A 27,930-nucleotide genomic window follows, 5' to 3' on the forward strand; every position below is an offset into this window, starting at 1 on the left:
AAATTTTTTAAAGATATTCATACTACTCATGAAAACATATAGTGTGATTTGAAGTGGTCTGGACTCAGTTCAATTCAGTCACTCAGTCATATCCAACTCTTTGTAACCCCATGGACTGCAGCACACCACGCTTCCCTGTCCATCACCAACTCCCAGACCTTGCTCAAACTCATGTCCATAGAGTCAGTGATGCCATCCAACCATCTCATCCTCTGTCATCCCCCTCTCCTCCTGCCTTCAATCTTTCTCAGCATCAGGGTCTTTTCCAGTGAGTCAGTTTTTCAATCAGGTGGCCAGAGTATTGGAGTTTCAGCTTCAATATCAGTCCTTCCAATGAACATTCAGGACTGATTTCCTTTAGGATGGACTGGCGGGATCTCCTTGCTGTCCAAGGGACTCTCAAGAGTCTTCTCCAACACCACAGTTCAAAAGCATCAGTTCTTTGGCGTTCAGCTTTCTTTATAGTCCAACTCTCACATCCATACATGACTACTGGAAAAACCATATCTTTGACTAGAAGGATCTTTGTTGGCAAAGTAATGTCTCTGCTTTTTAATACATTATCTAGGTTGGTCATGGCTTTTCTTCCAAGGAGCAAGCATCTTTTCATTTCATGGCTGCAGTCACCATCTGCAGTGATTTTGGAGCCCCCCAAAATAAAGTCAGCCACTGTTTCCACTGTATCCCCATCTATTTGCCATGAAGTGACAGGACCAGATGCCATGATCTTAGTTTTCTGAATGGTGAGGGTTTTTTTTTATTTATTTTAATTGGAGGCTAATTACTTTACAATATTGTATTGGTTTTGCCATACATTGACATGAATCCGCCATGGGTGTATATGTGTTCCCCATCCTGAACCCCCCTCCCATCTCCCTCCCCATACCATCCCTCTGGGTCATCCCAGTGCACCAGCCCCAAGCATCCTGTATCATGCATCGAACCTGGACTGGGGATTCATTTCACATATGATAATATACATGTTTCAATGCCATTCTCCCAAATCATCCCACCCTCGCCCACTCCCACAGAGTCCAAAAGACTGTTCTATACATCTGTGTCTCTTTTGCTGTCTCGCATACAGGGTTATTGTTACAATCTTTCTAAATTTCATATACATATGTTAGTATACTGTATTGGTGTTTTTCTTTCTGGCTTACTTCACTCTATAATAGGCTCCAGTTTCATCCACCTCATTAGAACTGATTCAAATGCATTCTTTTTAATGGCTGAGTAATACTCCATTGTATATATGTACCACAGCTTTCTTATCCATTCATCTGCTGATGGACATCTAGGTTGCTTCCATGTCTGGCTATTATAAACAGTGCTGCGATGAACATTGGGGTACATGTGTCTCTTTCCCTTCTGGTTTCCTCAGTGTGTATGCCCAGCCATGGGATTGCTGGGTCATAAGGCAGTTCTATTTCCAGTTTTTTAAGGAGTCTCCACACTGTTCTCCATAGTGGCTGTATTAGTTTGCATTCCCACCAACAGTGGAAGAGGGTTCCCTTTTCTCCACACCCTCTCCAGCATTTATTGTTTGTAGACTTTTGGATCACAGCCATTCTGACTGGCGTGAGATGGTACCTCAGTGTGGTTTTGATTTGCAAGGCTATGGTTTTTCCTGTGGTCAGGTATGGATGTGAGAGTTGGAATGTGAAGAAGGCTGAGCGCCAAAGAATTGATGCTTTTGAACTGTGGTGTTGGAGAAGACTCTTGAGAGTCCCTTGAACTGCAAGGAGATCCAACCAGTCCATTCTGAAGATCAGCCCTGGGATTTCTTTGGAAGGAATGATGCTAAAGCTGAAACTCCAGTCCTTTGGCCACCTCATGCGAAGAGTTGACTCATTGGAAAAGACTCTGATGCTGGGAGGGATTGGGGGCAGGAGGAGAAGGGGACAACAGAGGATGAGATGGCTGGATGGCATCACTGACTCGATGGACATGAGTCTGGGTGAACTCCGGGAGTGGTGATGGACAGGGAGGCCTGGCGTGCTGCGATTCATGGGGTCGCAAAGAGTCGGACACGACTGAGCGACTGATCTGATCCGATAATGAGTGACGTTGAGCATCTTTTCATGTGTTTGTTAGCCATCTGTATGTCTTCTTTGGAGAAATGTCTGTTTAGTTCTTTGGCCCATTTTTTGATTGGGTCATTTATTTTTCTGGAATTGAGCTGCAGGAGTTGCTTGTATATTTTTGAGATTAATTCTTTGCCAGTTGCTTCATTTGTTATTATTTTCTCCCATTCTGAAGGCTGTCTTTTCACCTTGCTTATAGTTTCCTTCATTGTACAAAAGCTTTTAAGTTTAATTAGGTCTCATTTGTTTATTTTTGCTTTTATTTCCAATATTCTGGGAGGTGGGTCATAGAGGATCCTGCTGTGATTTATGTCGAAGAGTGTTTTGCCTGTGTTATCCTCTAAAAGTTTTATTGTTTCTGGTCTTAAGTTTAGATCTTTAATCCATTTTGAGTTTAATTTTGTGTATGGTGTTAGAAAGTGTTCTAGTTTCATTCGTTTACAAGTGGTTGACCAGTTTTCCCAGCACCACTTGTTAAAGAGATTGTCTTTTCTCCATAGTATATTCTTGCCTCCTTTGTCAAAGATAAGGTGTCCATAGGTGCGTGGATTTATCCCTGGACTTTCTATTTTGTTCCATTGATCTATATTTCTGTCTTTGTGCCAGTACCATACTGTCTTGATGACTGTGGCTTTGTAGTAGAGCCTGAAGTCAGGCAGGTTGATTCCTCCAGTTCCATTCTTCTTTCTCAAGATTGCTTTGGTTATTCGAGGTTTTTTGTATTTCAATACAAATTGTGAAATTATTTGTTCTAGCTCTGTGAAAAATACCGTTGGTAGCTTGATAGAGATTGCATTGAATCTATAGATTGCTTTGGGAAGTATACTCATTTTCACTATATTGATTCTTCCAATCCATGAACATGGTATATTTCTCCATCTATTAGTGTCCTCTTTGATTTCTTTCACCAGTGTTTTATAGTTTTCTATATATAGGTCTTTAGTTTCTTTAGGTGGATATATTCCTAAGTATTTTATTCTTTTCCTTGCAATGGTGAATTAAATTGTTTCCTTAATTTCTCTATTTTCTCATTATTAGTGTATAGGAATGCAAGGGATTTCTGTGTGTTGATTTTATACCCTGCAACTTTACTATAGTCATTGATTAGCTCTAGTAATTTTCTGATGGAGTCTTTAGGGTTTTCTATGTAGAGGATGATGTCATCTGCAAACAGTGAGAGTTTTACTTCTTCTTTTCCAATTTGGATTCCTTTTATTTCTTTTTCTGCTCTGATTGCTGTGGCTAAAACTTCCAAAACTACATTGAATAGTAGTGGTGAGAGTGGGCACCCTTGTCTTGTTCCTGACTTTAGGGGAAATGCTTTCAGTTTTTCACCATTGAGGATAAAGTTTGCTGTGGGTTTGTCATATATAACTTTTATTATATTGAGGTATGTTCCTTCTATTCCTGCTTTCTGGAGGGTTTTTATCATAAATGGATGTTGAATTTTGTCAAAGGCTTTCTCTGCATCTATTGAGATAATCATATGGCTTTTATTTTTCAATTTGTTAATGTGTATTACATTGATTGATTTGCGGATATTGAAGAATCCTTGCATCCCTGGGATAAAACCTACTTGGTCATGGTGTATGATCTTTTTAATGTGTTGTTGGATTCTGATTGCTAGAATTTTGTTAAGGATTTTTGCACCTATGTTCATCAGTGATATTGGCCTGTAGTTTTCTTTTTTTGTGGCATCTTTGTTACTTTTTGGTATTAGGGTTATGGTGGCCTCATAGAATGAGTTTGGAAGTTTACCTTCCTCTGAAATTTTCTGGAAGGGTTTCAGTAGGATGGGTGTTAGCTCTTCTCTAAATTTTTAGTAGAATTCAGCTGTGAAGCTGTCGGAACCTGGGCTTTTGTTTGCTGGAAGATTTCTGATTACAGTTTCAATTTCTGTGCTTGTGATGGGTCTGTTAAGATTTTCTATTCTTCCTGGTTCAGTGTTGGAAAGTTGTACTTTTCTAAGATTTTGCCCATTTCTTCCAAGATTGTCCATTTTATTGGTATATAATTGTTGATAGTAGTCTCTTATGATCCTTTGTATTTCTGTGTTATCTGTTGTGATCTCTCCATTTTCATTTCTAATTTTATTGATTTGATTTTTCTCCCTTTGTTTCTTGATGAGTCTGGCTAATGGTTTGTCAATTTTATTTATCCTCTCAAAGAACCAGCTTTTGGCTTTGTTGATTTTTGCTATGGTCTCTTTTGTTTCTTTTGCATTTATTTCTGCCCTAATTTTTAAGATTTCTTTCCTTCTACTAACCCTGGGCTTCTTCATTTCTTCCTTTTCTACTTGCATTATGTGTAGCGTTAGGTTATTTATTTGACTTTTTTCTTGTTTCTTGAGGTATGCCTGTATTGCTATGAACCTTCCCCTTAGCACTGCTTTTACAGTGTCCCACAGGTTTTGGGTTGTTGTGTTTTCATTTTCATTTGTTTCTATGCATATTTTGATTTCTTTTTTGATTTCTTCTGTGATTTATTGGTTATTAAGCAGCATGTTGTTCAGCCTCCATATGTTGGAATTTTTAATAGTTTTTCTCCTGTAATTAAGATCTAATCTTACTACATTGTGGTCAGAAAAGATGCTTGGAATGATTTCAATTTTTTTTTAATTTACCAAGGCTAGATTTATGGCCCAAGATGTGATATATCCTGGAGAAAGTTCCGTGTATGCTTGAGAAAAAGGTGAAATTCATTGTTTTGGGGTGAAATGTCGTATAGATAGCAATTAGGTCTAACTGGTCTATTGTATCATTTAAAGTTTGTATTTCCTTGTTAATTTTCTGTTTAGTTGATCTATCTATAGGTGTAAGTGGGGTATTAAAGTCTCCAACTATTATTGTGTTATTGTTAATTTCCCCTTCATACTTGTTAGCATTTGTCTTACATATTGTGGTGCTCCTATGTTGGGTGCATATATATTTATAATTGTTATATCTTCTTCTTGGATTGATCCTTTGATCATTATGTAGTGTCCTTCTTTGTCTCTTTTCACAGCCTTTGTATTAAAGTCTATTTTATCTGCTATGAGTATTGCTACTCCTGCTTTCTTCTGGTCTCTATTTGTATGGAATATCTTTTTCCAGCCCTTCACTTTCAGTCTGTATGTGTCCCTTGTTTTGAGGTGGGTCTCTTGTAGACAACATATATAGGGGTCTTGTTTTTGTATCCATTCAGCCAGTCTGTCTTTTGGTTGGGGCATTCAACCCATTTACATTTAATGTAATTATTGATAAGTATGATCCCATTGCCATTTATTTTGTTGTTTTGGATTTGAGTTTATACACCCTTTCTGTGTTTCCTATCTAGAGAAGATCCTTTAGCATTTGTTGGAGAGCTGGTTTGGTGGTACTGAATTCTCTCAGCTTTTGCTTGTCTGTAAAGCTTTTGATTTCTCCTTCATATTTGAATGAGATCCTTGCTGGGTACAGTAATCTGGGCTGTAGGCTATTTTCTTTCATCACTTTAAGTATGTCCTGCCATTCCCTCCTGGCCTGAAGAGTTTCTATTGAAAGATCAGCTGTTATCCTTATGGGAATCCCCTTGTGTGTTATTTGTTGTTTTTCCCTTGCTGCTTTAATATTTGTTCTTTGTGTTTGATCTTTGTTAATTTGATTAATATGTGTCTTGGGGTGTTTCACCTTGGGTTTATCCTGTTTGGGACTCTCTGGGTTTCTTGAACTTGGGTGATTATTTCGTTCCCCATTTTAGGGAAGTTTTCAGCTATTATTGCCTCAAATATTTTCTCATGCTCTTTCTTTTTGTCTTCTTCTTCTGGGACTCCTATGATTCGAATATTGGGACATTTAACATTGTCCCAGAGGCCTCTGAGGTTGTCCTCATTTCTTTTAATTCATTTTTCTTTTTTCCTCTCTGTTTCATTTATTTCTACCATTCTATCTTCTACCTCATGTATCCTATCTTCTGCCTCCATTATTCTACTGTTGGTTCCCTCCAGAGTGTTTTTGATCTCATTTATTGCATTGTTCATTATATATTGACTCTTTTTTATTTCTTCTAGGTCCTTGTTAAACCTTTCTTGCATCTTCTCAATCCTTGTCTCCAGGCTATTTATCTGTAACTCCATTTTGTTTTCAAGATTTTGGATCATTTTCACTATCATTATTCGGAGTTCTTTATCAGATAGATTCCCTATCTCTTCCTCTTTTGTTTGTTTTGGTGGGCATTTATCCTGTTCCTTTATCTGCTCTGTATTTCTCTGCCTCTTCATCTTATTTATATTGCTGTGTTTGGGGTGGCCTTTCTGTATTCTGGCAGTTTGTCAAGTTCTCTTTATTGTGGAATTTCCTCACTGTGGGTGGGGTTGGACAGGTGGCTTGTCAAGCTTTCCTGGTTAGGGAAGCTTGTGTTGGTGTTCTGGTGGGTGGAGCTGGATTTCTTCTCTCTGGAGTGCAATGAAGTGTCCAGTAATGAGTTATGAGATGTCAGTGGGTTTGGAGTGACTTTTGGCAGCCTGTATATTGAAGCTCAGGGCTATGTTCCTGTGTTGCTGGAGAATTTGCGTGGTATGTCTTGCTCTGGAACTTGTTGGCCCTTGGGTGGTGCTTGGTTTCAGTGTAGATATGGAGGCATTTGATGAGCTTCTATCAATTAATGTTCCCTGGAGTCAGAAGTTCTCTGGTGTTCTCAGGATTTAGACTTAAACCTCCTGCCTCTGGTTTTCAGTCTTATTCTTACAGTAGCCTCAAGACTTCTCCATCTATACTTCACTTTCAGATAGTTCCTTGATCCGGCTTATACTTCTCAAGATCTATAGGCCCCTTCCTATGTAGTCAGTGCTAACTACAGGGTTTTAATCTATTGCACCTGTCACTTCCAAGGCGGTTTCCTGTTTGTTTTAGCTTCCTATGTTTGCTGGTCTCTTCAGTGTCTAATTTCCGCCCTGACACAAGGGGGCGGTGGCAGACACTTTTTTAGGCTCCCTTGTTCAGTCTTGCTGTGGGGAGGGAGGTTCACTGCAAACAAATATCACTGCCGTCCGTGGGGAGTCCTCACAGTGTCTCAGCCACACTGGGTTTGCCCCCACTCATGGCGTGTGTGCTCTCCCTGTCTACACTGCTTAGGCTCTAGGTTGCTCTGCTGGGAACTGTCTGAGCCCTGGGTTGTATGCACTTCCCAGGTCTAAGCAACTCGGGTTCAGGCACTCAGGTAGTCCTCAAAGGTGCAGACTCGGTTGGGCCTGCGTTTTGTGCCCTTCCCAGGTCCAAACAGCTCAGGTGACCAGGTGTTTGGCGAGCATGGTCACTGCAATTTATCGCCTCCCCCATCCCTGCCACTTGGTTTTCTGGGTGTACAACCGGCACACCTTCTCAGGTGGATGTTGACCATCCAGAATCCCAAGAAGTCTTGGTTAGTAACGAAGCCTGCTTGCAGTTTGTTAGATGATGCCTCTCTGGAGCTGCAATTGCCCCCTTCCGGCTCTGGCTGCCCTGCCTGCCTGTGTCTGGCAGAGGATGGGCTGGTCTGCAGCCAGCTAGCTCTGCTCAGTACTTTGTTCTGTGAGCAGGCCTGGTGGTGTCTCAGGTTAGGGCTTGAGGTAGCTATCCCACAGTCTGGTTTGCTATCTCAATAAGTTCCCTCAGATTGCCCTCGGGGGCATTCAGGCCTTGTCCTTACTCTAAGCAATGCAGCCTGCACCTCTCTGCCCAGCCCCCACTTGCTAGTGGCGGGTACAGGAGTCTGCACTGCTTCTCTACTGGGAGTCACAGTTGGCACGTAATCTGTGGGGTTTAATTACTTATTTATTTTTCCTCCCAGTTATGTTGCCCTCTGAGGTTCCAAGGCTCGCCACAGACTCAGCAGTGAGAGTGTTTCCTGGTATTTGGAAACCTCTCTTTTTTAAGACTCCCTTCCCAGGATGGAGCTCCATCCCTACCTCTTTTGCCTCTCTATCCTTATCTTTATCTCTTTATCTTTTATATTTTTTCCTACCTCCTTTTGAAGACAATGGGCTGCTTTTCTGGGTGCCTGATGTCTGCCAGCATTCAGAAGTTGTTTTGTGGAATTTACTCAGCGTTCAAATGTTCTTTTGATGAATTTGTGAGGGAGAAAGTGGTCTGCCCATCCTATTCCTCCACCATCTTAGGACCACCCCCAATGGTGAGTTTTAAAACAACTTTTTCACTCTCCTCTTTCACTTTCATCAAGAGGCTCTTTAGTTCTTCTTTGCTTTCTGCCATAAGGGTGGTGTCATCTGCATATCTGAGGTTATTGATATTTCTCCCAGCAATCTTGATTCCAGCCTGGCATTTTGAATGATGTACTCTGCATATAAGTTAAATAAGCAGGGTGACAATATACAGTCTTGATGTACTCCTTTCTTGATTTGGAATCAGTCTGTTTTTCTATATCTGGTTCTAACTGTTGCTTCTTGACCTGCATACAGATTTCTCAGGAGGCAGGTAAGGTGGTCTGGTATTCCCATCTCTTTAAGAATGTTCCACAGTTTCTTGTGAGTCACACAGTCAAAGGCTTTGGTGTAGTCATAAAGCAGGTGTTTTTCTGGAACTCTCTTACTTTTTCAGTGATCCAAAGGATGTTGGCAATTTGATCTCTGGTTCCTCTGTCTTTTCCAAATCCAGCTTGTATCTGGAAGTTCACAGTTCACCTACTGTTGAAGCCTGGCTTGGAGGATTTTAGCATTACTTTGCTAGCATGTGAGGTGAGTGCAATTGTGCAGTAGTTTAAACACTCTTTGGCATTGCTCTTCTTTGGGATTGGAATGAAAATTGACCTTTTCCAGTCCTGATGCCACTGCTGAGAATTCCAAATTTGCTGGCATATTGAGTGCAGCACTTTCACAGCATCATCTTTAAGATCTGAAATAGCTCAACTAGAATTCCATCACCTCCACTAGCTTTGTTTGTAGTGATGCTTCCTAAGGCCCACTTGACTTTGCATTCCAAGGTGTCTGGCTCTAGGCAAGTGATCACACCAATGTGATTATCTGGATCATGAAGATCTTTTTTGTATAGTTCTTCTGTGTATTCTTGCCACCACTTCTTAATATATTTTGCTTCTTTGAGGTCCATACCATTTCTGTCCTTTATCGTAACCATCTGTTCATGAAATATTCCCTTGGTATCTCTAATTTTCTTGAAGAGATCTCTAGTCTTTCCCATTCTATTGTTTTCCTCTATTTCTTTGCATTGCTCACTGAGGAAGGCTTTCTTATCTCTCCTTGCTATTCTTTGGAACTCTGCATTCAAAGTTCAAAAGGTATATTTTTCCTTTTCTCCTTTGCCTTTAGCTTTTCTTCTTTTCTCAGCTCTTTGTAAGGCCTCCTCAGACTCCTCAGACAATCATTTTGCCTTTTGCCAGTTCTTTTTCTTGGGGATGGTCTTGATCACTGTCTCCTGTACAATGTAATGAATCTCCATCCATAGTTATTCAGGCACTCTATCAGATCTAATCCCTTGAATCTATTTGTCACTTCCACTGTATAGTCATAAGGGATTTTATTTAGGTCATACCTGAATGGTCTAGAGGTTTTCCCTACTTTCTTCAATTTAAGTCTGAATTTTGCAATAAGGAGTTCATGATCTGAGCCATAGTCAGCTCCTGGTCTGCTCCTGGTAGACCAATTCATAGTCAGCTTCCGGTCCTGATTCATACTACTCATGAAAACATGTAGTGTGATTTGAAGTGGTCTTGGATTAGCTGTAAATGTATATTTGTAAGCTCTAGGGCAACCACTAAATAAAGTTTTTTTTTTAAAGTGTCACAGATATGCTAAAAAAAAAAAAAGAGAGAAATAGAATGAGCTTCTCAATTGAATGTTCACTTGAAGTCACAAAAGACAGAAAAAGAGTAAAAGATAAAAATAGGAATAAAGAATAAGAGTAACAAAAACAGTAGCAAATACAGTAGGTATTAATCTGATTATATCAATAACCACTTTGAACATCACGATTTTTAAAAACCAGTTAAACAACAGAGATTGTCAGAGTGGATCCAAAAATAAGACTCAACTATATGTTGTTTGGGCTTCCCAGGTAGTGCTAGTGGTAAAGGACCCACCTGCCAATGTAGGAGATGTAAGAGATGCGGGTTTGATCCTGGGTCAGGAAGATCCCCTGTAGGAGGACATGGGAACCCACTCCAGTATTCTTGCCTGGAGAATCCCAAGGACAGAGGAGCCTGGTAGGCTACAGTCCATGAGGTCACACAGAGATGGACATGACTGAAGCAACTTAGTACACACACACATATGTTGTCTACAAGAAAACCAGTTTAAAAGTAAATATACTCGTAAATTAAGGCAAACTAGTACAGCCACTATGGAGAACAGTGTGGAGATTCCTTAAAAAACTGGAAATAGAACTGCCTTATGATCCAGCAATCCCACTGCTGGGCATACACACTGAGGAAACCAGAAGGGAAAGAGACACATGTACCCCAATGTTCATCGCAGCACTGTTTATAATAGCCAGGACATGGAAGCAACCTAGATGTCCATCAGCAGATGAATGGATAAGAAAGTTATGGTACATATACACAATGGAGTATTACTCAGCCATTAAAAAGAATACATTTGGGTCAGTTCTAATGAGGTGGATGAAACTGGAGCCTATTATACAGAGTGAAGTAGGCCAGAAAGAAAAACACCAATACAGTATACTAACGCATATATATGGAATTTAGAAGGATGGTAACAATAACCCTGTGTACGAGACAGCAAAAGAGACACTGATGTGTAGAACAGTCTTATGGACTCTATGGGAGAGGGAGAGGGTGGGAAGGTTTGGGAGAATGGCATTGAAACATGTAGAATATCATGTGTGAAATGAGTTTCCGGTCCAGGTTCGATGCACGATACTGGATGCTTGGGGCTAGTGCACTGGGACAACCCAGAGGGATGGTATGGGGAGGGAGGAGGGAGGAGGGTTCAAGATGGGGAACACATGTATACCTGTGGCGGATTCATTTTGATATTTGGCAAAACTAATACAATTATGTAAAGTTGAAAAATAAAATAAAATTAAAAAAAAAAAGTAAATTGATGGAGAAAATATAGCCTGCTAACACTAATCTAAAGAAAACAGGAGTAGTTGTATTAATTTCAAATAGAGCACATGTCAAACAGGAAGGGCTATCAGGAATAGAGCATTTCATAATAATAAAAGGGTCAATTCCCCAAGAAGACATGATAATCCTTAATGTTACGATAGATAGTGATAATCCTAACAGAGCATCAAGCTATATAAGGTAAAACTGATAGAACTGCAGGGAGAAAGAGATATGTCCACTACCATACTGGAGCCTTCAACACTTCTCTCTCAGAAATGGACAGATCCCATGGGCAGAAAATGAGTAAGGACATAGGTGAACCCAATAACACTACTGATCAATAGTTTATAATACACATCAATAGATTATTTCATACAACAACAGCAGAATATACATTCTTCCCGAGCTCACAGATAGTCACCAGGATAGACCTCAGTCTGGGCCATAAAACACACCTAACAAACTTAGAACAGAAATCATAACATTGTCTGCTCTCAGACCACAGTGGAATTAAAACTAGAAATCAATAACAGAAAGATAACTAGACAATCCCATAACATATGGAGACTAAATAACACACTTCTAAATAACACATGGGTCAAAGAAGAACTCTCAGGAGAAATTTTTAAATGTTCTGAACTAAGTGAAAATGAAAATACAACTTATCAAAATTTGTGGGATGCAGAAAAAACCAATGCTTACAGAAAATAACAGCATTAAATGCATACATTAGAAAAAAAAATATCTAAAATTAATCATATAAGTTTTGGAAACTAGAAAAAGAAGAACAAATTAAATCCAAAGGAAGCAAGAAGAAAAGAAATAAGACTTAGAGCAGAAATCAATGAAACTGAAAACAGTAAATCAATAGAAAAAAAATCAATGAAACCAAAAGCTGGTTCTTTGAAAAGATCGATAAAATTGATAAGCCTCAATCCAGGCTAACCAAGCAAAAAAAGAGAGAGGACACGAGTTACAAATATTAGAAATGAAACAGGGAGAACCACTACAGATCCTGTGGAAGTTTTAAATGATAATAAAAGAACATCATGGAAAATTCTATTTCCACAAATTTGATAACCTAGATGAAGTGAAATAATTCCTTGAAAAACACAATCTGCCCAAACTCTCACCAGGAGAAACAGAATTTCAGCTTTGTAAGATGAAAGAGTTCTAGAGATCTGTTGCACAACAATGTGAATATACTTACCAAAATGTACATTTTCAAATGTTTAAGACAGTAAATTTAATGTTATGCATTTGTTACCACAATAAAAAATATATATGCATATTATATTGATACATATGTATGTATATATATCAATCCCTGGGTCAGGAAGATCCCCTGGAGAAGTAAATGGCAATCCAGTATTCTTGCCTGAAGAATCCCATGGAAAGAGGAGCTTAGCAGGCTATAGTCCATAAGGTCACGCAGAGTAAGACACAACTGAAGCAACTTAGCACACACACAACAATTACTGTAGGGAAGGCAAGGGAAACCAGTATGTATTTGCAGAATATGCCTCCTTTGAGCAATTTTACAATTAAAATGAGAGATGAAGAAGCAGACGTGACCTCTGCATCATTACTAACAGTGGGTAGGACAGGGCACCTGGCAAATGTCTCCCCCGCCAGGTGAAGGGTGGGCTGATGAGGAAGAGTGTTGAGAAGAATACTCAAAAGTATTGAGGGAAAGGCTTATGAACGGTGAGAACAAGGCTCACACAAGCTTTCACTTTTCAGCAAACAGAACTATTCATATCTTTTCAAAAATATTTTAACTTCAGAAACTTAACAAAGAGTTCATTACACCATATTTAAAAACCACAAAGGAATTATCGGCCTCTGCAAATTTTTCAGCAACTCATGCTCCCTATTAAGTTACACAAGTTATTATGTGAAAAGTGTTACTTACTCATTCATGTCCAACTCTTTGCAACCCCGTGGGCTGGAACCCACCAAACATCTCTATCCATAGAATTTTCCTGGCAAGAATACTGGAGTGAGTTGCCATTTCCTTCTCCAGGGGATCTTTCTGACCCAGGGATCAAACCCAGGTCTCCCACATTGCAGACAGATTCTTCACTGTCTGACCACCAGGGAAATTCAAGTTATTATATACCTAAACCTAATATTAGCTTCTATGACATTGTGGAGCTCTTCTTCAACTTCACATAATACTTATAATCATTTATTTCTTTAGAAAATTAAGATATCATATTTTTAATAGAAAATGTTCTGAACTAGAGAAAAATCTGTTTTTATCAATTGCCCATCTAATAATTCTCTTAAACCCTTTTCCTGTTCTCCTCCAAAGCAGAAGCCAGCAGACACAAGAGCAAACATATATTATGGACAGAATCACCCTGAATTCATGTGGCCATGAGCAGTGACTGTCAAACTCTAAACACATCCTATTTCTCATCCACATTTACACAAGTCCTGATCACACCCCTGCTTTTGGCCAAATGCTCAGAAAGTCATTGAGCCATCCTGTTTTCATTTCCAAATCAAATAAATAAATTTTCAAAAATAAGGCTGAGCCTGATAAGCAAAGCATACATTGACTTGTAGTTTTCAGCCCAGGAATAACTTCATTGGACATTCAATTCTCTCATGACCTTCTAAGAATAAATGTTCTTTTTTTGATTAAGAGGCATTTCAGCTGACCTTCCTACAGGCTTAACTGTTGACAAGAACATATTCCTGAATGCCAGTACATGAAACAACTAAAAAATATTTAGATGCAGCTGTCATTCCTGCAGAGGCAATTTGTGAGAAGTAAGCAGTTTCTTAACCATTCACTTATTTATTTACTCAACATGTGTTGAGCTTCCCTGTCCTTCAACATTTAGGCAAGCAAGTGTTATTCATGCTACCTGGCGTGGATCTGCCCTACCTGGAAGGATGGGCTGCCCCTTGTTCAAAACAGGAAATTCTCTACAGACTTCCCCATCCTCTTGATCTCGTGCCAACCATCGTTGAACAGGTATGTGAAACTGTCTTCCAGCATTCAGGTCCCACAATTTTATCTATAACAGAAACAGCATGACTTCTAAAGAACATAATACGTTATCAAAGAGTCAAATACAATTTTGTGTCCAAGCCTGACACTGAAGAAGGCTTTCAACTTTCTTTTAGCAAAAGCTGTTGAACAGTTGACAAGAAAAGTGCTAATTTCTTCTACTGCTATCTCAAGTACAATGGCATTTCTTTTCTCTAATTTGAAATTTTTCAATTTCTTATTTCTCTATATTGAAATGCCAAACATGCCAATTTCCTCCTAAATTTTCTAAGCGTCATCCATATTTTCCTATTTGGAAAGATAATTACAATTTTAAAAAATCTATTACTTCCTTGTTCCAACCTCTTAGTAATGACTTTTTTTTTTAATTTTAAAAGTTTTTTAAAGTTTAATTTTAAAGATCTTCTAAAACACTAGCATGAGCTTAGATTTCATGCACTACAGATTCAGACCGAAATAGTTCCTTTTTTGGGTTCCTAGCAATTACAGATATTCAAAGTATCATTCTTTATTTGGGTATCTATTATACCATGTTAGGGCTTCCCTGGTGGCTCAGATGGTAAAGACTCTGCCTGCAATACAAGAGACCCAGGTTGAGCCCCTGGGTCAGGAAGATCCCCTGGAGAAGGGAATGACTACTCATGCCAGTATTCTTGCCTGGAAAATTCCATGGACAGAGGAGCCTGGCAAGCTACAGTCCATGAGGTAGTAAACAGTCAGACACAAATGAGAGACTAACACTTTCTATACCATATTTTAGAGAAGGCAATGGCACCCCACTCCAGTACTCTTGCCTGGCAAATCCCATGGACAGAGGAGCCTAGTAGGCTGCAGTCCATGTGGTCACTAGGAGTCAGACACGCCTGAGCGACATCACTTTCACTTTCATGCATTGGAGAAGGAAATGGCAACCCACTCCAGTGTTCTTGCCTGGAGAATCCCAGGGACAGGGGAGCATCATGGGCTGCCATCTATGGGGTCTCACAGTGTCAGACACGACTGAAGTGACTTAGCAGCAACAGCAGCATACCATATTTTATCTAATCTATTCATCTTGGACTTAAACAAAGATGTTAATAAATTCTGGTAGGATCAGATGAATGCCCCAAATCATTGAAAAGTAGAAATATGTTTTCTGATTCTAAAATCTAGCCTTTGATAAGTAGGGTACTATTATTCTTTTAAAAGCCTCAATGAGCTCTTGTTTTATCTGTTAAATTAATCTTACCATCTTTAAAATGCCTTAAATCAGAGATTTTCAACTTTAATGTGCTTAGAAAATCACGTTGTAATAAAGGTAGATTGTTGATTCCTAAACCTATTGTCTCCGTGGGCCCTGGTAAACCCCAGAAACCTGCATTCATAAAATCCCATCACACTTTGAGCAAGGCTCCCCAAAAACAGAATCCATTCCCTTCTGCCACCACTATTTGGTCAGGTTTTTAATTAACAGTCCAAGGAAGACCATTTGAGAAATACAAAATCAATTACAATTTGAAATGCTTTATTTTGTAACCTTCCTTAAATAAACTGTAAGAAACAAGATGGAAGTTCAGAAAAGCAACATGATTATTTTATGGGCTGTGGACATGTATCATTATTGCTATAAGGGCTATGTGTTTTCATTCAAATCCCTTCAAGTTATAGGCACAAGTTAGCTTACTTAAAAATTCAAATTTCAAACTTCTAAACCATACTATAAAAATTCAACAGAAAATCCTCTACCCATTATCTAACATCTTGATTTGCTAGTTATGTAAGTGTGTTATATACTCAGGATAAGACCTTGGATCAAGAACATCTCCTCGTCACTGGTGCTGAAGGACGGGTGAGGTAAACCTCAGGCAAACATGTGGCCTTGCAATGAGAGAGGAATCGCCCTAGACAGAAAGACACTAAAAACTTTCAGCCTGACGCTTTTGTTTTTCGTTGGCAATATTAAATAACTTTTTCAGATCACCTAACCACTGTCTAAGCATCCCAGCTTCATAATCCACATAATATTGCTTATTGGTTATTAACCAAATGAGTTAGTGATCACTTTCATAAATTAGTTTAGCTCACTAGGAGAGAAAAATAAAAGATAGTAGTATTATTATCATATATAATCATTTACATATTAATGTGAATACCATACTTTAAAAGCTCTAAATAGCATAAAAGAGAAAAGTATCTTATATAGAAGCCAGGCAGTAATCCTGAATTTTGAAATCTGACTTCTACACTCTGTGTTTTCATAAAGTAAATTTCATTTTTGCATTGTTCTTCGGGATCTTTTGTGTCTTTAATGTAAAAGAATGGCATTATTAATAAATATATACTTATGCTAATGAAATAAAAGATATTTACTCATCTTCCATGAATTTTTCATTAACTTTCTCATATATTATAAAACTGTAGAAGAAGTTTGCCAAGAATATCAGGGGTTTGACTGGGTGTTCTTTACCTTTTGAGAACTTGCTTAAAGATTATTTATTCTCAAATGACAAAAGATGTAGATACAACATATATAAAAATGGATGACAAGTTGTGTGACTTCCAGTGTTAAAGAGGTGCATTTCTGCAGTCACTGGAATAAGTAAAATTTTTAATTCTGAACAATGTAGAAAATTTAAGCCTTATTTTGCTCCTGAAAGTACTCAGGGAACATTATGTCAATTAGCATGAGTAGACTAAATTTGAGGGGTGGCATTCCAGTCTAGTAGATTATTATTTCACCAAGGGAAATGAACTATTTTTACAACTCTTCTGAAGCAGATAACATCCACCAAGTCATGTTTCCATCACTATTACAACCAGATGGCGCTAGTGGTAAAGAACGCACCCGCCAATGCAGGAGATGTAAGAGATGTGGGTTCAATCCCTGGGTGGGGAAGATCCCCTGGAGGAGGGCATGGCAACCTGCTCCAGCATTCTTGCCTGGAAAATACCATGGACAAAGGAGTCTGGCAGGCTACAGACCATAGGGTCGCAGAGTTGGACATGACAGAGGCGACTTAGTGCACAACCGTATCAAGAAGCAATGTGAGTTTTTACAAAGTCCCAAGTGTTTTCTTTGCAAAGAGGTGAGAGGACTGTTTGGTTGAGGTGCTTCTCTCAATTAATTAGATGTTAAATTATTAATGGCACATGATACTGCTCCCTTGAGGAATACACCAACTAGAAAGCCCAGATTTGACTTCATCAGCTCACAGTACAAAGCCTGATTCCCAAGCAGGATTTACAAGGATCTGGCAAAGGATGGAAGTGTGGGTACCGCTTTACCTCTTTACAGTGCCAGGAAGGGGAGAGCCCAGAGTTGGTGTGACCAACACGAATCTTAAAGAGCGTCCCAATGTCTCCAACCGTGATCTGTAAAGGAACCACAAGAATTTCTTTCTATGTAATTTCATAAAATCCATTTTTAAAACTTTATATTACAATATTATATACTGACAGAATAATCAATCAATAAGATCTCAGAATTATACAAATTTACACACCTAACAACAGACTGCCAAAATATATGAAGCAAAAATGGACAGAACTGAATGAAGAAATAGTCTACAAAAATTGTCAGAGACAATTTGAATAACTCCCTTCTTTGAATAACTATAGAACAACTAAACAGAAGATCAGTAAGAAAACAGAGGACTTGAACAACATTAGACACCAACTAGATCTAACAGACAGAAGGTTCCACTCCAACAAGCAAGAATACAGAGTTTTCCTGTGGCTGATTCATACTGATGTTTGGTAGAATCAATGCAATACTGTAAAGCAATTTTCCTTCAATTAAAAATAAGTAATTAAAAAAATAGTAACATAGAGTTTTCTCAAATGCACATAGAATATTCTCCAATATAGATTATATGTTATGTCACAAGTAGGCTTTGACAATTGAGTACCTTTTTTAACTATAATGTAATGAAACTAGAAATATATACAAGAAAGAAAACTGGAAAATCCCCACATGTATGTAAATTAAACTACATACTCCAGCAATGAATGAGTCAAAGAAATTCCAAGGGAAATTTAAAAATATTTTGAGATGGATGAAAATAACATACAAAAAACATAGTGGAGGGGACATCCCTGGAGGTTTAGTGGTTAAGAATCTGCCTTTCAATACAGGAAACGTGGGTTTGATTCCGGTGGGGGAACTAAGATGCCATGTGCTGCTTGGCAACTAAGCCCACATGCCAAAACTACTGAGCCCACATGAGCGCTGAAACAAAAACAATTCCACTGCTGTCTCCCCTGCTTCATCTTTGCTACCTCTGTTTCTCCCTATATCTTGATCTCAGTGGGTCTAGCCAAGACCTAATCATTTGATAACAACTTCTGTGCTTTCCTTTATCATTTTTCCCTTGTGACCTTGACTTTTAGGCTTATCTGTTAAAGCCTCACACAGAAAGGCACAGCCCTTGCTCCTGACGGTCATGAGTATAGAAACAACAAATGCTGGTCATCCAGTATTTCTCTCTAGCTATTGTCTCTTACCATATCGTAGTTTTACTTACGTGCAATCCACTGGAGCAAAAAAATTGCCACAAATTACTTTTGACTGAGCTTCTGCAAGACACATGTTATTATGATAAGAGGTACCCAATTCGACAGACTGCATTCATTCCAAAGTATTAATACCTACTAGACGCATCCCTATGTTATCAGGTTTTACTCAGTTTTGCTACTCACAGTAAATGTGTCTTCATGGCCATGCTGAAATCGGGCTCCATCCATTCCATAAAGATATATGGGGGCTGAACTTCTATGTTGTCCATACAATATAATATAAATCTGTGAGCTGGTCCCGGCATTTGGCAAGTCACTGGTGATTATGGAAACTTTCCAGTTACCACCTATACATGCACAAACAACACAGAGACTTACAACAATTTATATAACGGAAGACTAGGAAGACCAGGTCACCATGAAGCTGAAAGAGTTCAAGATGGACATAACTTACTTCTTCCATCTCCTCCAGAAAAGTGCTATCACACAGGATTTAGAGCTGATTTTTTAATACTCAGTAAAATGATTGCCTCCTACGGTGTAACTGGGAGAATATTTCCTAGAAGATCTTTAATCAAGTTGTCATGGTTGATCATGTCTGGACTCCAAGAGTCACTATTTAAGTTCTCCTAAGTTCCCAGAAGATGGTGATTGCAGCCATGAAATTAAAAGATGCTTGTTCCTTGGAAGGAAAGTTATGACCAACCTAGATAACATATTTAAAAGCAGAGACATTATTTTGCCAACAAAGGTCCGTCTAGTCAAGGCTATGGTTTTTCCAGTGGTCATGTATGGATGTGAGAGTTGGATGGTGAAGAAAGTTCAGTGCCGAAGAATTGATGCTTTTGAACTGTGGTGTTGGAGAAGACTCTTTTTTTTTAATTTCATTTTATTTTTAAACTTTACAATATTGTATTAGTTTTGCCAAACATCTAAATGAATCCGCCACAGGTATACCCGTGCTCCCCATCCTGAACCCTCCTCCCTCCTCCCTCCCCATACCCTCCCTCTGATAGTCCCTTGGACTGCAAGAAGATCCAACCAGTCCATTCTAAAGGAGATCAGTCCTGGGTGTTCATTGGAAGGACTGATGTTGAAGCTGAAACTCCAATACTTTGGCCACCTCATGCAAAGAGTTGACTCATTGGAAAAGACCCTAATGCTGGGAAGGACTGGGGGCAGGAGGAGAAGGGGACGACAGAGATGAGATGGCTGGATGGCATCACCAACTCGATGGACATAGGTTTGGGTAGACTCCGGGAGTTGGTGATGGACAGGGAAGCCTGGTGTGCTGCGATTCATGGGGTCACAGAGAGTCAGACATGACTGAGCAACTGAACTGAACTGAACTGAAATTTCTAGAATTTTAACAAAACATCTCCAATAGTCTTAGCTCTGACATATGATATATACACTCATAATTATATCTTTTAATATCTTTTGAGTCCAGATGTTTATTTTCCAAAATTAAAATTATGTAATAATTTACATAAACATAAAAATTGGAATCAGATAATTTAAAGGAATTTCAAAAGTCACCTGATACAATATCTTCACTTATTAAGTATTCCTAATTAAAGTAACTGGGAGAAGGCAATGGCACCCCCACTCCAGTACTCTTGCCTGGAAAATCCCATGTATGGAGGAGCCTGGTAGGCAGCAGTCCATGGGGTCGCTAAGAGTCGGACATGACTGAGCAACTTCACTTTCACTTTTCACTTTCATGCATCAGAGAAGGAAATGGCAACCCACTCCAGTATTCTTGCCTGGAGAATCCCAGGGATGGGGGAGCCTGGTGGGCTGCCATCTATGGGGTCCCACAGAGTCGGACACAACTGAAGTGACTTAGCAGCAGCAGCAGCAGCAATTAAAGTAACTAAGTTTCACAGATGTTAAGTAAATTTTGTACCACCCAGCAACAAATAAAAACAGTGCTAGACTATATACAGTTCCTGGTGAACATAACTGAGATAAACTAAATATATTTAAAGTAGTATGATATTCAGTCTAATTTTGCCAGGTTTCCTTGGAGTAAACATCAAGAACTGATTAACAAGAAAACTAAAGTAATGAAAAATCAGGGAAACACACTCAAGCTTACATCAAAAAAGAGAAAATGAGGCAGTAAAATTCAGAACTGTGAACTTTAGTAATATTGTACTCTAGAGTGTGAATTACTCTCACCCATATTTGAACCAAAGTATATTTCCTATCTTGATCATTCAAATAACAATCAAATTCTAGATTTAAATTTTACTTATCTGGTACAATAAATATATGTTAAATGAATGTCTATTTTTTAAAATCTACTTTAAAACAAGAAATTCTACTTAAGTTTTCCAACAGTAAAAAGGCATGTTAGGCTACCAAATCATCTTGGTAGACAATCAGTTAGTAAATAAAAATGCTGTTTTAAAGAACTGAAAGATGGACAGGCTGTCTTTAACAATGGAAGAAGCAACTAAACTGTAATTACAAACTACAGAGCTGGGAAAACCCTAGCTGTTTTCTGTAGAGTAACTGTATGTTAGCACTTGTTTGAATAAAATGAAAGAAAGCTCTTCAGCTTTTGCTGCCTTAGAAATGCAGCAAAGAGTTCAGGGAGATCAATACTCACTAAATGTACAAGGACCAAATCAATAGGGAAAGAAATTGCCTTTTCCAACAACTACGATGCGAAAAGATGAAAGGTATAGGAACAGAAATAAAACTGAAAATAATGAAATATGAAGTCTGTTTACCATATGTTTTTGCACCTCTTTAAATCACTAAAACCTTAACCTTGGAAGGGAGTGTTGTAAAAACCATAGTAGAATCTAAAGATCATGAACTGAGATTCATCTTTTAGTTTATAACTTCAATCAATCAACACCCTACAAGTCACTGAGTACTACTGGACCTCCAGGGTCATAGGGAGGAGTAGATGGAAATCATAGGAAGACGTCTTGGTCCTCTTCTAGTCTATAATCTAGATGAAGCAGGAAGGCCAACACACCAAAGAGGAAAAAATACCAGAACAGAACATTCTTAAGGTAGGATGTTGATGAAGTGAGGTAATGTTACAGAAAAGCTGGCAAAATAAAAATTTTTTAATTAAAAAAAAAATAACTGGCTCCAAAAATCAACAGAAATTAAACAAAGATGGTATAAAACCTTGTGCTATAATCTTTGTAAAACAGAACCCAAGAGAAGAGTGAGACATGATTTCAGGAATTTATAGGCAGCTAACCTGGCTTGCTCAGCAACATTATGGGAGGAAGAAGATGAGTAGATAAAATTCTAAAAACCTTAATCTTCATATCCTTGTTGTTACTGTTGTTGTTAAGTCACTCAGTTGTTTTCAACTCTTTGTTACCCCAAGGACTATAGCCCACCAGGCTACAAGGGATTTCCTGTCCATGGGATTTCCCAGGCAAGAATACTGGAGTGGGCTGCCATTTCCTTCTTGAGGGATCTTCCTGACACAGAGATCAAACCCATGTCTCCTGCATTGGCAGAAAGATTCTTTACCACTGAGCCACCAAGGAAGCCCATTCATACCCTATTAGGCCCTAGTTTGAAACAGCAGGTTGAAAGGTGAGTAGATGGGCTGGATAGAAATGGGATGCAGAGAATAGACAAATGGACAAATAGTTTGATAAAAGATTCAAATTACCAAAACATACACAAAATAACTAGAAATTTTCAAAAGCCCTTTATCTTTTAAAAAATAATAATTAAAATTGGTAGTTAAGTCATTTTAACAAAGAACTACAGGCCCCAGATGGTGAATTTTCTACCAAAACTTTAAGAAACAATGCCAATCCTACACAAATCCTTTGGAACAGCTCCCAACTCAGCATGTGAGATGAGCATTACTCTTGATACCAAAACCAGACTAAGGTACAATTAGAAAACTACAGAGCAATAACCCTCATGAACATAATTGAAATATTCTCAACAAAAATATTTGGAAGTGAAATTAACCACATACTTTAGGTTGATCTCAAAAATGCAAAGATTTTTAACATTTAAAAATTAATCAGTGTAATTCATTGGGCTTCCCAGGGACCGCAGTGGTTAAGAACCTGCCTGCCAATGCAGGAGATGCAGAAGACGTGGGTTCCATCCCTGGGTGAGGAAGATCCCCTGGAGGAAGAAATGGCAACTCCAGTATTCTTGCCTGGAGAATCCCATGGACAGAGGAGCCTGGCGGGCTGCAGTCCATGGGGTTGAGAAGAGTCAAATATGACTCAGCGACTGAGCACACATCAAGCCCGTGTTTGGTTTCACAGGACTTTGGACCCAAGGGAGATCACAGCCAGTGTCCCACCCATACCTGACTTACATGCTATAAAAGATAGGCTTCCACACTTTTTGAGATGCCTGGTTCCAAATAGGAAAAGGAGTACGTCAAGGCTGTATATTGTCACCCTGCTTATTTAACTTATATGCAGAGTACATCATGAGAAACGCTGGGCTGGAAGAAGCACAAGCTGGAATCAAGATTGCGGGGAGAAATATCAATAACCTCAGATATGCAGATGACACCACCCTTATGGCAGAAAGTGAAGAGGAACTAAAAAACCTCTTGATGAAAGTGAAAGAGAGTGAAAAAGTTGGCTTAAAGCTCAACATTCAGAAAACGAAGATCATGGCATCTGGTCCCATCACTTCATGGGAAATACGTGGGGAAACAGTGGAAACAGTGGAAGACTTTATTTTTTGGGGCTCCAAAATCACTGCAGATGGTGATTGCAGCCATGAAATTAAAGACGCTTACTCCTTGGAAGGAAAGTTATGACCAACCTAGATAGCATATTCAAAAGCAGAGACACCTTTGCCAACAAAGGTCCGTCTAGTCAAGGCTATGGTTTTTCCAGTAGTCATGTATGGATCTGAGAGTTGGACTGTGAAGAAAGCTGAGCGCTGAAGAATTGATGCTTTTGAACTATGGTGTTGGAGAAGACTCCTGAGAGTCCCTTGGACTGCAAGGAGATCCAACCAGTCCATTCTAAAGGAGATCAGCCCTGGGTGGTCTTTGGAAGGACTGATGCTAAAGCTGAAACTCCAATACTTTGGCCACCTCATGCGAAGAGTTGACTCATTGGAAAAGACTCTGATGCTGGGAGGGATTGGGGGCAGGAGGAGAAGGGGATGATAGAGGATGAGATGGCTGGATGGCATCACGGACTCAATGGACATGAGTTTGGGTAGACTCTGGGAGTTGGTGATGGACAGGGAGGCCTGGTGTGCTGCAATTCATGGGGTCGCAAAGAGTCAGACACAACTGAGCTACTGAACTGAACTGATATGATATTATATGACAAAGGATATTTTGGACTTAAAGTTGATGCTGGGATGTGATAAATACATTTCGCATGAATTGTCTAGGACAGGAAAACTATTGTGAGTTAAGTCCCCAGAAAGCCATGTTCAAGCTCTCACTCCTGAGCCCTGTGCATGTGACCTTACATGGGGACACTATTGCTGTGGATGTGATTAGCTAAGGTAAAGTCACACTTGAGTGGCGCTGGTGTCCTTTAAAAAGAGAAGAGACAGAGACAGAAGGAAGACTGTCAACAGAGACTGGAAATATGCAGCTGCAAGCCAAAGAATTCAGACTTGTAGCAACAAGGCAGAATAAATTCCATTTTTTCCTTTTCTTAAATTGGTGGGTGCTGGCCAAATATAAACCACTAATGAGCTCAGCCGCAAAGTGTCTGACTCTTTGCGACCCCATGGACTATAACCCACCAGGCTCTTCTGTCCATGGGATTTCCCAGGCAAGAATACCAGAGTGTGTTGCCATGCCCTCCTCCAGGGGATCTTCCCAACCCAAGTATTGAACCTGCATCTCCTGCATTGGCAGGTGGGTTTTTTATCTGCTGAGCCATCGTCGGGGAAACCATGAATACCTGGGATGAAACCACTGGCCATTGTATTCCAAGCAAGGCAAAAAAAAAAAAAAGTGTTGCATTGCAGCTACCACTGTTTGAAGATTGATTGTGTGAAATCAAAAGTGGTCGTAAAATAAGTAACTTCTGAGTAGCAGGAAACATAGAACTAATGGAAGAGAACTGCTTCTCTAATCCTGCCAGAGAAGCCTTTCTTTTTGCTTTCCACCCCGAAGTAGCAAAATGCCAACGCTGAGAGTCCAAGACGATGATGGACGGCTTTACAGATGGGCTGTTGTGTTTGCTTCTCTGTGGCACTCCTCTGCACAAGGCCTCTAAGCACCAAGCTGACTGGACTCACACATCTTGTCCTGGCTTCTATCTACACCAAGGAGCATGAAGTACCTAGCAGTGCTTGAAAACTCCCAGCAAGGCATTCAGGGCTTTGGTCTCCAGCTGGTTGAGCAATATTTGAAGAAGACGGAAACAAGAGGAGACAGAATAACAGCAATTTTGAAAGAGAACGGAGTTAGAAAATTTTGCACTATCTGCTTTTAAGACTTATTATGAGGCTACAGTAATCAAGATGGTGTATTTTGGCATACAAATAGATACACCAATCAATGAAATAAAATAGAGAGAACAGAAATACTCCCACACATATATGGCTGAATGATTTTCAACAAAAGTCTAGCCTTTTCAATTGAGAGCATTTCACTGGGAAAAGAATAGTCTTTTCAACAAAGGGTGATGGAATAATTGTACATCCACCTGAAATAAAATGAGCCTTGGCCCTCACCTACTATCATATACAAAAAATAACCTCAAATGAGTCAAATACATCCAAGGTAAGCACTAAAACTATATAACTCCTACAAGAATACATAGAAAATCCTGTTACTGGGCTAGGCAGAGATTTCTTAGATGGGACTTGAAAGATATAAACCTTATATCTTATAGAAGATGTAAAAATAGAATTTTATTGTATTTTAAACTTTTGCTAATTTAAAGTCTCATCAATAAGAAAATTAAAAAGCAAGGTATGTACAGATGAGAGAGTTGGACCATAAGGAAGGCTGAGGACTGAAGAACTGATGCTTTCAAACTGTGGTGCTAGAGAAGACTCTTAAGAGTCCCTTGGACTGCAAGGAGATCAAACCAGTCAATTCCAAAGGAAATCAATCCTGAATATTTACTGGAAGGACTCGTGCTGAAGCTGAAGCTCCAGTACTTTGGCCACCCAATGTACAGACCCAACTCATTGGAAAAGACCCTGATGCTGGGAAAGACTGAGGGCAGGAGGAGAAGGGGGCAACAGAGGATGAGATAGTTGGATGGTATCACCAACTCAAAAGGACATGAATTTGAGCAAACTCTGGTAGACAGTGAAGGACAGGAAAGCCTGGTGTGCTGCAGTCCATGGGGTTGCAAAGAGTCGGACACAACTTAGCAACTGAACAACAGACTGGGAGAAAACATGTAAAACATATATCTGAATGCTTTATATTCACAACATATAAAGAACTCTTACTACTCTAAGACTGCAAAGACCCAACAGAAAACAAGATTTGAAAAGACACTGTGCCATAAAAGACACAGGAATGACAAACACCAATAGTTACTTTAAAAAAAAGTGAAAAGTGAAGTCGCTCAGTCGTGGCTGACTCTTTGCGACCCCATGGACTGTAGCCTACCAGGCTCCTCTGTCCATGGGGTTTTCCAGGCAAGAATACTGCAGAGGGTTGCCATTTCTTTCTCCAGGAGATCTTCCTGACCCAGGGATTGAACCTGGGTCTCCTGCATTGTAGGTAGATGCTTTACCATCTGAGCCACCAGGGAAGTCCTTATAGTTACTAGGGAAATGCCAATTAAAACCACAAAGAGGTATCACTAAACACATACCAGAATGGCTAAAATTTAAAAGATGATAACACCAAGTGCAAGCAAGAATACAGAGCCACTGGAATTCTCATAAGCTGCTGCTGGGATGTGAAATGGCATAGCTACTTGCAGAAGCAACTTGAGATTTCTGATGAGTTAAATATATGATTACCATGCAACCTAGCAATTTCACTGCTAGATGTTTACCTAGGAGAAATAAAAATGTATGTCTTGTAAAAAGACTTGTACCTATACTTGTGGTCTTGTCAGATCCCACACCCCCAGCCCACGTGCAATGACCCACAAGTGTGCAGGATATCATGGCCGTGGAGGTCTCCCCTCTGAGGAGCAAAAGGTTCAAGCCCCATGTCCAGCTCCCCAGTCCAGGGAAACTGCACCAGGAAAAAGTTCTCACAAGGTCTGACTTTAAAAAACAACAAACAGCAGAGCTGACATACAGGAGAAACCAAGACTGCTTTTGAAGATCTTGTGCACAAACTGACTCGACCTATGCCCCAGCAGAAGTGGTAGCTCGACAAGCGCTGGGTCACACGAGGAGCTTCACCGACTAGAGGTGACTGAAGGTGCGTGCTGGGGGCAGGGTGGAGAGCCGCCTTCAGGGGCAGGCAGTGTGCATCCAGTGCGATGGGCAAACCCTGTGCTCCGGGCCTCACATCCTCTGCAGCTCATCTCTCAACCTTCTTCTGAGGCAGCTCCTCACAGGGGCCCCATTTGGTGGATGAGAAAACTGAGAGAATGAGTGCTGACTTCACGGAACATGGCTTCAGCATCGGTTTACCCCTTGAAAATGGGGCATGCGTATGTCCCTGAAGGTGAAGAGGGAGAACACGTGGTGTGTGTATGTGTACACTAAGTCACTTCAGTCATGTCTGACTATTTGTGACCCCATGGACTGTTGCCTGCCAGGTTCCTCTGTCCACAGGAGTCTCTAGACAAGAACACTAGAGTGGGTTACCATGCCTTTCTCCAAAGGATCTTCTTGACCCTGGGATCGAACCAGTGTCTCTTATGTCTCCAGCATTGGCAGGTGGGTTCTTTACCACTTGCGCCACCTGGGAAGCCCAGAACACCTGACTGTTGTTTAGTTGCTAAGTTGTGTCTGACTCTTTGCGACCCCATGGACTGCAGCACACCAGGCTTCCCTGTGCTTCACCATCCCGTGGAAAACACCTGCTAGCTTCATGTGAAAACCACTCCTATCCGCCCAGCCCATAACCCATTTACTTAGCTTCAACCTGAGTTAGAGTTCTGGTTGCTCCAGTCTCCTCATCTTTCCTGGGGATGAACTCTGATGGTTCCTGATAACCAGCATTTCCTTTCATATCCCCACGACTTGTGAACTTATATTCCTTGTGAACAGTGTATTTCCTCTAATTCTGAACACTGTTAATCCATTCTGGGTTTGAGACTCGGGGCTGCCTGCACAACTGGGTCCTCAGCTCTCTGGAGCAGAGGCACACAGCCCAGGCCTGGCTTGAACCTTAGCTGCTCCAGTGAGCCCACCAGCCTCCCT

At 39.9% G+C, this 27,930-nt stretch overlaps 1 protein-coding gene across 2 annotated transcripts in view; it reads right to left on the bottom strand.

The window, feature by feature from the left end:
* Nucleotides 1-27,930, bottom strand: part of RP1 (RP1 axonemal microtubule associated) — a 103,573-nt gene that overhangs the window by 63,633 nt on the left and 12,010 nt on the right. For both annotated transcript variants that reach the window (XM_025265403.3, XM_025265404.3), the window contains exons 3-5: nucleotides 18,823-18,986; nucleotides 17,410-17,496; nucleotides 14,020-14,152 (exon numbers count right to left, since the gene is read on the bottom strand). In XM_025265403.3, the coding sequence (XP_025121188.3) occupies nucleotides 14,020-14,152; nucleotides 17,410-17,496; nucleotides 18,823-18,986 (384 nt within the window). The remainder of the gene's footprint in view (nucleotides 1-14,019; nucleotides 14,153-17,409; nucleotides 17,497-18,822; nucleotides 18,987-27,930) is intronic.

Source organism: Bubalus bubalis, chromosome 15, assembly GCF_019923935.1.
Source record: "Bubalus bubalis isolate 160015118507 breed Murrah chromosome 15, NDDB_SH_1, whole genome shotgun sequence".
Lineage (NCBI taxonomy): Eukaryota > Metazoa > Chordata > Mammalia > Artiodactyla > Bovidae > Bubalus > Bubalus bubalis.